The sequence below is a fragment of the Asterias rubens genome, chromosome 1 (genome assembly GCF_902459465.1).
Source record: "Asterias rubens chromosome 1, eAstRub1.3, whole genome shotgun sequence".
NCBI classification, from domain to species: Eukaryota; Metazoa; Echinodermata; class Asteroidea; order Forcipulatida; family Asteriidae; genus Asterias; species Asterias rubens.
The window spans coordinates 15,799,019-15,809,752 of NC_047062.1; the positions used below are offsets into that span (position 1 = coordinate 15,799,019).

Consider the following 10,734-nt stretch of genomic DNA (forward strand, 5'->3'; position numbering starts at 1 on the left):
AAGAGTAATGTATACCTCCTGTTCGACATCGTTTCATTCAAACACACTATAAAGGCTACCAGTGCATCCCGACCTGACGCGTTTCGCTTATCCCTTCAATTTTTTCGTGCGTAAGTTCATTTAAAATTACTTTATAGTCATACAAAAAATATAAAAACAAAGTCCTGAAGGCCGGCTATCTATACTAAAAGAAAAGTTAAAATGAATGAATTAGTTTTCTTGTATGGCATTAAAGGCAAAGTACTTAAAGATAAATGTTATTTTCTTCCCTTCAACTTTAGACAAAGTATTCTGTACGATTGCAATTATAGTTTACCAGATTACTCTCAATAGACAACTTGGCTTTTGGGTTTTGGCTTTGAGCTGCGTCAAGCTTAGACTTGTCTTGGCTTTATCCGCAACGATGGGTTGGTTTTACGGAACCAGTGATGTTATTGCATACAATGATTTTATTTGAAAAACGTGCAGTGACGTAAGCTTTAGATATCTGCGTTTTGATTGGTCCAAAGTGATGTTTGGCTGCCAAACACACGGAGAGCTTACTTTCGGTCGTCAACATAAGAGAAATCATAAACTGTATGACGTCATGTAGGATTTATCCATCAAAGTGGAATCCATATAAATAATTATTACTTTAAGTAATTCAATGCATTAAGATCCGTGAAATGAACTTAGCTGTAGCTACCAAAATTTATTTTCTTTAAAAAAGTATCACATCTGGTCTCTGACTTAAAACGCAAGATAAATAAATTGACGTTCATGTTAATGTTATCGGTCATCATCTAAGTTAAAAGTCACACTATGATGTGAATATATTTCCGCATCGTCGACCTTCAGACCACCGTTCATCCTTCGATTGCTGGATCCATTCTTAGGAGATTCTGTCTCTACATGTCCATTGCCCATGTCGATCACCACTGCATCCCCATTGGGTCGGTGCTGTCCTACGTCATCAACATGTGTGGTGTGATTGGCTACCTGATTACCACCGTCGGTGTGATTGGTTGCCGATCCACCATTGGGGACCATGTGACCGGATATGACCGCCAGTGCAACTTCGTTGACCGCCGTCAAATCTTCGTTGGTTGGGTCCTCTGGTTTGATTGGCTCATCCGTTGTAAGTTGTGCGTGACGTCGGATGCGTAGACTCTTCTCGTGCTGTTTGTAGGTTTCCGTTAGGACTACCGAAAGGCGGTAAAACTGAAGAATTAGCAGTAGGGCATTCTTACAGGTAAAGAAAATAGTTGACTGATCATAAATGCCCAAGGCGAAGATGAGATAAAGGCGAACGCAAAGGTACGGTCCGTCCTGTATGACTACTGAGGTCAGTAAGGCCCACAGCTCAGTGCCGCAGCAGAACACAGAGACTTTCTTGGAGTACCTGTACCGACGTTTGTTCAATTCTTCCAGCTCAGACCGGTACACCTTAGCGGCCACACGGCGCTTCCTGGCCTTGGTGGCAGTCAAGCCGAGGGTAAACTGCATCAAGCTCCAAGTCCACACTGCCAGGATAAGGTAGAAGATGTCCAGGTTGCAGGCGATCTTTTCCAGTCTCAGCGTCTCGGATGAGAACTCCAACATGTCTGCCGCCATGCCGATGTAGACGAGCAGGAGTTGGGACAACTGGTCACGGGTCAGCTGTCCCTTTGGTAGAAGCCAACGGCCTAAGATCAAGACGAGCATCAAGGTTTGCTGAAGAGTTGTTGAGAAGGATGATTGGAGTTCGTAAGTTTCCTGTAGGTTGGAGAAGATTATTAGTGTCATTCAAAAGCAACGGGGCCGCGAGAGGGTAGAGACGGGTCTTGGAAACATAGAGAGGGGGTGGATACATTAATGCTTTTACGTATGACTCCGAGGGGGAGGGGAGTCATAAACGCCTGAAAAGTTCATGGACAAACTTTGTTTGGACCCAACACCTTCATTTTTGTTTAATGGATCGTAGCACCCTTCTTTCATTCAAAGTCAAAGTCAAAGTACATCAAAGTTTTAAAATTCCCCTCTCCTACTTTTGAACGTTGTGTTTACCCTTTGACCTTCCTTCAAACGACAACTTTCTTTCTGTCTAGAGCTCGACCCCTTTCAAATTAAGAAAGACAAGAATTTGTATAAGGAGTTACCTCTGCTTTCTTAGACCGCGTTACAGTTGTGAGGTTGCCACCAGCAACGCAGAAGTCTTGTGGTTTGTAGAAGCAATTTGACTTGTCACCGATTTCCGCTTGAAGTGTAAGCCTGAAGTCCAACATTGATAGTTCCAGTATCCACACTACTGGCGTGACTGCCATCAGATAGATGAAGGCTGATGGAACAAACCTGAAGCAGACAATTAAATATTGTTATATTAAGAAGTGTAATAATGAGTATGCCCTGTATTGGAAGACAGGTTTTGCCTAGACTTGTACCCCCTCTTTATCCGCAAGGATTACAGACAGGTCTTGCCTTTCAGAACCAGTGATTGTATTAGACACAGTGATTTCATTGGATAAACGTGCAGTGACGTCAGCTTTCATTCTTACGCTGTACTTTCGGTCGTCTGAAAGTAGGTGAAAGGTGCTATAATGGACGGGGATTGACCTAGGCTTGAGGCCACTCTCGCGTAATTCACGAACCTCGGTGACGTCAGATGAACAGGCTAGGTTTGCCCAATCTTCGAAACCCTTTTACAAAACAGTTATTGCTCTCATAATCTGCCTTGGCCCCAAAGGCGCTGGCCTGGGGTTCCGTTTGTCACATAGGAACTGACCCCAGCCACCCCCAGACCCATTAAGTCAATGTTCCGTCAACATCAGTATTTCGATACCATAATATTGAGAAGTGTTCGAGTAAGACCGTCGTTGGGGGCGTTGTTTTGGACTCCATTGGCAATACTGCCATTATTGCTTGTCGTCCGAAAAGATAATAGGATTTGTTGAGCGGTGTCGGTAATGTCAGCTATGAAGGCCTCGTCACTGTGGCCACAGTGTTTTGTTACCTTGTTTATTGTACCTTAAATCTACAATATGTGGATATTGCTAAATGGCAAAAGAATAAGCGCATGCATTGGTAAAAGCAAAAGCCAATCTGTTGTCAAAAGGTGGTTTACAGTTTTAGTCCCGGAGTCTGGGCACTCTCTTGGGATTCGGTCTTCGTACTATTATATGATTTAGGGTCCTGCCCGGTGACTGCCCAATTGCACCAGGAAGGTATTTGTCGAAACACAAATTTAAAAAGATCAAATAATCAGCAACTATTTCCAACATTTTACGTCAAGGATTCAATAAGTGTGCGTGTCTATGACGTATAGTTTTAACATCTAGGACCCAGAACGGGAGTGAGAAAAGATTCTTTGTCTACATCTTAAGGGATCGGGTACGGCACACATTGTGGTAAATTGTCGAGGGTAAAATATTGTATGACTTTTCCTTACCATTTCCATTCTCCGTTCGCATTGAGTCTGTACGTAAGAATCATCTCGAACATGGATAGATTGGGCGCCAAAAAGTATAGAGAGTTTAGAACTGTAGGACTTTTTCTCACCTTTTCCATTCTCCGTTCGCATCGAGTCTGTACATAAGACTCATCTCGAACATGGATAGATTGGGCGCCAAAAAGTAAATTATAGGATAAAGAATTGTAAGACCTTTTCCTACCATTTCCATTCACCGTTCTCATTGAGTCTGTACATAAGAATCATCTCAAACATGGAGGGAGATTGGGCGACAAAAATATAGAAAGTTTAGAATTGTATGACTTTTTTCTTACCATTTCCATTCTCCGTTCTCATTGAGTCTGTACGTAAGAATCATCTCGAACATGGAGAGGACGGACGTGACTCCAATGAACCAGTACTCCGACAACTGGGTCGTATACACGGCAGAGAAAACAGCGATCATCCCGTGACAGAGAAAGACAAGGCGTACCATGGACGCCTTGAAGGCTTTGCGTCGGTTCATCATGGTGGCTGCTGAGGAGTGTCTGAATGTTGCTTAGTTCTTATATTATCGTCGGGTCAAATTCTTATTTTCCCAGGGATTGGAAATTTCGGGTGATGGTTCCCGGTTGGCAGGCTGGTTTCATGATTTCTGTGAACAAAGAAAAATGATGATGTAATAAAATGAAGAAAACAAATTATCTGTATGGTGCCGGACTGAATCGTGAGACATTCTGTAAATCATCTTCAAATTAATTGAAAGAGCAAACATAACTGGATTAGAGTTTTACAAACACGCAATCGTAGAGGGCCGCTGCAGGTCCCAATTCCATAAAGCAGAAAATACTGCTAAGTAAAAATTGAGTAGGGCAACAGTCAGAACAATGGTATAACCAATTTCTAAGCATTACTTTTTTCTGCTTGTAACAGGCTTTATAAAATTGAGCCCATGGTCAAGGTAATATGAACCACTCTATGGCTGTTCATACTTTCATCATTTTAAATCAAATAGTATTCTAACAACATCGACTATAAAAGGCTGACCCATTTTCAAAATCATTAACATAATACAAATTGATTTATTAAAGGTTGGGATTTATCAAACATTATCCCCTTAAAATTGTCGAATTATATTTTTTTAAATGTGTGTATATAGGAACGTCATCAAACTCATGGACGGGTTGTTGACTCAGTGCGACACCGTAAAAGTGCTTGTGTCACCGTTTTCAGCTTGGTGTAAAATTTATTTTCACCCATCACTCTCTAAATCATTGTGTATTTAGTGGTAACGCGGCAACCTCTTTCCGAGCCCCCCCCCTTCCCCCACCATATAACAAAGGATTGAACAATGAGGTCCGATGCATTCTGTTACTATGGATTGCAGGGAATGAGCGGCTTGCTGGTAATTATACAAACATACCTATGCAAATGAGTCCGTAGTCAATGCGCTTATTCACGAGGCTTTATAAATCAATGTGTTAATCCTGTTTTTATGACAGGTTTTTGCTTCAAAGTAACGGTGTACGTGACCAGCAAAAACAAAAATCCATAACCGTTTTTTTTTTTTTTTTTTTATCAATTAACAAACAAAACACAACGGCAAAACATTCCATGTGCAAACTTTACGTGAACTCACAATTTGTATTATTGTGTGCTGAATACAATTATAATACGGTTGAAAAATAGGTTCATTTGAAGACATAAAGTTTTATTTTCAATAATGATGTTATAACTTTATTTCAAACCTTGAGAACTCCCTTCACTATATAGGATGGTTTATGAATTAACTGCTCGAAGGAATTTGATATTGTTCAACATTTGCTGTTGTGAAGTCCCACCGAATGAATTGTTTCAAAGATCACCCAAAAGATCGTTGTGTGCCAAATAAAGATCACATCTTCTGAGTTATTTACACACATTAATTATTGGGACAAAAACAGCCTTTAACTCACCTGCAAACGATTTGAAATGAAGATTACCTCTGCTAAATCCAATCTCGTTTTCCACTGAGTATCAAGGAACCCATGTTTGCCTTGCAAGATCGTAGCTGAAACTGACTTCGTGTACCGCCCGCCTTAGAGCAACAAGTCGCCGTCTTCGCTCCAGGTTTGGGCGGGGAAAATCACACCCAAGTGCGGCCGTCAACAATATCAATAATATGCTGGGAAATCGATCTTAGAGGCGTGAAATTCATTATCAGTGCCCAACGTACATCCTGTTGTATAAACGTATCAAGATGGGTATATAAAAAATAGATAGAACCCACAGTGCCGCGGGTAATTTGTGTTCTAGATTACAAGAGAAAAAACTAAAGAATGTGCAACGATTATAATTTACAATCGCGGTTATAAGGAACGGTACAATTTCAGAGAGTTGTTGTTGCAAACAAATATAGGTTTATAGTCAAAGTGAAGACTAAAAAGAAAGAGAGAAAACGATAACTGTTATGATAAAGATGTATTCACGAAATCCTGATGCTGTTCGAACTTTTTAAATGATTTGGGACTTTTGAAAAATAGATGAACAACTCAGTGATCTGACCGTTTCAAATTCTCCTTCAAAGGGTCCCTTTTTCTCAATATCATAATTATGTTTCTGTCCATAATTTAAAACTCTCCTCGTGACATGTAGGCTAATGTTGTTTTCATAATGCTTCATTAAAATTGTTCACATCTTTCTGCCCAGACAATTGCTTTGTCGTTTGATTTTTGTCCGACTTGTCACGAGCGTTGTTGTTTTGTCTGGGTTTTTCCCCGTCATCTGTCAACGAGCTGTTTTTTGTACTTTTATACACAATCAGCCACTGTACTCTTCACATTTACCATTGATACCATGTGACCTTTTAAAAATGATACAAAATCGTGTAATTGCTTGTTTCCCCGCCACAACCGCTACCATTGTTGTACGGTCTAGGTTATGATTGATGACATCATTAGCTGCATACTAAGCAGATTGAATGTCTTTACTGATTAATGGTGTTTCCAGTTATGAAAAGAAGAGAGAGAACAAGAGATAATTATAAACGAATAAACGACATTGATAATGACGCATCGTTTGTGATAATGTGTTTCCATAGCTCTTAATACATTGGTAAACAACAGTATATCTATACAAAATAGTACACAAACGAGACAAAGGTGATCCATGCACTAGGAACCAGAAACATGGAGGTAAATCTTAACCCAAGTGTTCTTTCTTCTTACACATGCCCTACAGTGTCATATAGTGCAAGGGACCTTACAACTCAGTCATCTCCCATCCGAAGGCAATGGCAAAGTCTTGCTAAAAAAAACACAAGCATCAATAACCAACAGGTGAAGGGGTTCAAGCCCCGACTGTGTGAACTTTTTTGAAATTATAAGCATTAAGCAAACGGACACAAATACACAATTGTTTGGTAATCGTGAACAAAGAAGTGAAGGCAGTGAGAAAATACGAAATGTTATTTTCATTGCACGATAACAGGCCGCAGTTAGAGAAGGTGATGGTTTCGGTAAAAATAAAATGCGTTTTGGGGGCCCACTCTAAGTAAGTATGTAGGTTTCCATTTGTTAGCTTTTCCCCGAGTAATTTGACCTCAGCACATCAATGTTCCTATCTCTCTGACTTACTCTACAACTAACTGTTATTGACCAGATCAGGCTGACCCTGGATAACTCCGAGGTGAGCCACACCCATTGAGGTTAAGGGCGTTATTGTTTGAGCAGACTCAATGTTAAAGGTGGTATCTTTTGTAGACCAAGTTTCTGGCCATATTAGCATGGATCCTAAATGTGATACACCTTATCTGCAGAAGTCTCGGCCTCAGTCGTCAGGTTTTTGAGAACAGGTGAAATTCACAGAGCAATGTTTTCATGAGAGTCGCGTCATTTTCGTGAAATTCTTTTAATAATAAAAAAAAAAACTCAAGCACCTCAGCAAGCAATATTTGAAAATAAGCTTATTACCCTCATTGTCTTTAAACCGTATAAGTTTAATGCAACTCTGTGGACGTTTGTGTTTTGTGTCGTTCGGTTTACCAAACCCTTGAAATCATTAATTCATCTGCCATGAGGAAAGGCGTTACGCCGATGAGAAAAAGGGCGCGTCCATGATGGATCCATCTTTTTCTGCAACAAACTATTAAAAAACGTGTCAAACACACCCTTGTTGTTAATTAGTAAGTTCTGGGAAGAAATCTTAAATATTAAAGGAACATTACAGAATTGGTTTTTGCTAACAAAACAGTTGCTGGCAGTGTAGGCACTTTATGTAATCCACCATATACATAAACTGACAAACCTGTAGAAGTTTGAGATCGATCGTCCATCTGGGTCACGAGAGAATAGTAAAAAACCGATTACGAATTTTGCATTGCATCGATGCCAAAATAAAAATGAATAAAACGCTCACTGAGCGATAAACTCTAAACGCGAAGTTAGATTATTTATTTCTCATCAAATATGACTTTTCAGACATAAATATTTCAAGGGATGTTTTCTACTATCATTATCATTAGACCATGTAAGTTTTAGGTAAATCTGTGATCTTCACGATTTTTGTTTCTTCCAATTCTGTAACGTTCCTTTAATACACGATACGATTCAGTTTGAATAAAGAAGTGACACAATATTCAAAGAACGGCTGAATGTTCAATTTATCTGTTTTTTTTTAAAGTTTACGACCAAATTAAAGCAAATTTTTGGTACTCTGATAATATTCAAAAGCGTGATCTTCGCAGTTTGTTCGACTAAAACCAAGCCAGCTGACCTCTTGACCTATAGATTTGATGTAAGAACATTCTGATAAAATATCAACGCTTGTCGATATCACTCTGGTTCAAATGCAACAAGTGTCTTCGTGTTTGCCTGACGCGGTTGGTTTTCAAGAAGCAGAACAAAATATTCCTCTAATACTGCTTTCCTGCCTTCTTCATTTTGTCTTTTTATGAGTACCACTACTGTGTCATACTATGCCACTGATTTTCCTAAATATTTAATATAATAGGATTTGCCTTTTGTGCGTACACACACTTGCTGTTTATGGGGTCCTGCCCAAGTGCTATTGTTGTTCTACACCATTATTCCCTTTTATAAAGAATTTCTTTGTGGGGTCCAGTTTGAACAGACAATTCCCTTGTGGTGTCCATTGTTTCGTTGTGGTAAAATACCCCACAAGAGCACCCCATGGGCCCCACTATACTTTGATTTGCTGGCAAATACATTAGAAAATGCACGTAATGCCGCAAGTAGTTTGCTCATACCGAGTACGTAAAGAGCCACCATCGCTCCAGAGGTAGATAGATACACACCACGGAGGAAGAAACGGAGGTAGGGAGGTTGACATTGGGCGGTGGCGCCTGGCGACAGCTGCATCAACCGCTGAACGATGAGCTCACGAGACGTCCCGTATAAACGCATCTTCACACCTGTGTCAATTATCCAACCCTTTCTTTCCCTGCTCCTCGCCTCTCAAGGATTGGGTGGTGTGTTTGACGAAAGAAGATAAGTGGCTTCTCAGAAGGGGAAGGTATAGAGTCCCATCACTGACGTAGGCAGCCAATGGAATTACAGACTGACGTGAAGCAATGCTTGTTGAATTTATAAAAAGGGTCAGGGGTTTAGACGAAATAAATTGGTGGAACTGAAGTTATAAAACCTGACCATTCTGAATGAATGTTCGGGTATTTGGCTGTGTCCAAAACCACCATCGGTTTTAAGAAACAGCTTCATATTTTGATATTTTCATGTTTGTTTGACTGTTTGTTGGTGTGTGTGTGTTTTTCCCCTTTTTTTTAGGGGGGGGCGGGGTTGCTTTTTTGTAGTGGCAGAAATGTTTTCTGCATGAATGTACATCAGAACTGCTTTGAGGAACGGCATTATTGTTTCAGAGAAGCGGCATAATGCTATTTCAGAGGAAGTGGTAGTTTAAAAAACATATATCTATTGACTTGTTTTTTTGATGGCCCCTGTACTATGAATGAGTTATTCGAACCTTATCAAGTAAATGTTCCAGGGAGAAGGAGGTCAACAAATGCATTTCAAATCTCTGAGAAACTATTTATCCTTTAATACCTAAATACTTGATTGGCTTACAGCCAGGTATAAATATCACATAAATTGACCCGATATCATACAGTTTACGCAATACTCAGGCAGTATCATCGGTTATAATGGCAATTGTGAGAGCATTCAACAGCCAATAAAAGACATTGAAAAGTGACAAAGGCCACTAAAAAAAAAAAACACGTTTGTTTGGCGTCCATTGCCACAATTTTGTATCTCTGATACAACCGAATTTATAATAATCTTCAATTCAATTGAAGATTTGATGATTAGGGCGTATTGGATATGGATGTGTGTTGGCCTTGTTGACTGACAGGGGAAGAGATAAATCCGTCCTCTTTAGCCAATAAAAATACGGGGCTGAGGCAAATAATTGTGAACTTTTTCCCGCCCAACTCTCCCAACAATACCAAGTCTTCCATGAAGCAATATTGACATCTAGCAGTGCAATATCCCCACTCAAATACATTTTTGTTGATTTATGTGTATGTTAATAATAATGGTTTTCATTAAAACACTGTTATCTTAACAAGTAAGAGTTATAATTATTAATTTCAAGTTGTCACAATTAATTTTATTGTACTGTGTTTTTGTTCTGAAACTGGATCGAACCCTAAACCATCGGGATGGTTACATCATCAGTGTATAAATAATACACAAATAACGTCAAATCGGTATAGAAGAGGTGCGTTAACGTAGCACAAAGGACAATTTAAAGACACTGGACACTAATTGGTTATTGTCAAAGACTATAGCCTTTACAGTCGGTGGATCTCAACATATGCTTAAAATAACAAACCTGTGAAAATTTGAGCTCAATCGGTCCTCGAAGTTGCGAGATAATAATGAAAGAAAAAAACACCCTTGTCACAAAAAGTTGTGTGCTTTCAGATGCTTGATCTCGAAAACTACATTACTTCAGAGAGAGCCGCTTCTCACAATGTTCTATAAATCTCTCCCCATTACTCGTTAGCAAGAAAAGTGTTATGCTACTACTAATTGTTTTGAGTAATTGCCAATAGTGTTCACGCATGCCTTTAAACCTATACTTCCAATACTAATGCATTATATTTCCTTTTAAAAAAGAAGAAGTAAAAGACAGGATATTTTAAATAAACAAAGCATTAAAATAATAGCTTCGTCACTATGCTGATCAAAAAAATGTTTTTTTTTTCTGTTTGAACCTCAAGTTGATTATGCTGGTAAATTATCTAGCTAGAGTCTAAACCAATATAAATTTTCATATCTCGATGATTAATTCCAAATTAATTAATTAATTAATAT

The 10,734-nt window shown here is 39.3% G+C and overlaps 1 protein-coding gene across 1 annotated transcript; it reads right to left on the bottom strand.

Moving 5' to 3' along the window:
• Window positions 1–669: 669 nt before the first annotated feature.
• LOC117298458 (transmembrane protein 26-like) lies at window positions 670–3,929 on the bottom strand. The gene is made up of 3 exons (XM_033781732.1): window positions 3,739–3,929; window positions 2,118–2,310; window positions 670–1,734 (listed from the first exon to the last, which is right to left on the bottom strand). The coding sequence occupies exons 1-3, from the start codon at window positions 3,927–3,929 to the stop codon at window positions 769–771; spliced, it is 1,350 nt and encodes a 449-aa protein (XP_033637623.1). The 3' UTR covers window positions 670–768.
• Between the last annotated feature and the right edge of the window lie 6,805 nt (window positions 3,930–10,734).

What these genes read in the sequence shown, in the direction of transcription:
- LOC117298458 (XM_033781732.1), bottom strand. Translation starts at nt 3,929, where the DNA reads ATGAACCGACGCAAAGCCTTCAAGGCGTCCATGGTACGCCTTGTCTTT. An exon ending in GAGAACGGAGAATGGAAATG is followed by an intron (nt 2,311 to 3,738) that starts GTAAGAAAAAAG and finishes TGTCTGCTTCAG; the next exon opens with GTTTGTTCCATCAGCCTTCA. An exon ending in CGCGGTCTAAGAAAGCAGAG is followed by an intron (nt 1,735 to 2,117) that starts GTAACTCCTTAT and finishes TCCAACCTACAG; the next exon opens with GAAACTTACGAACTCCAATC.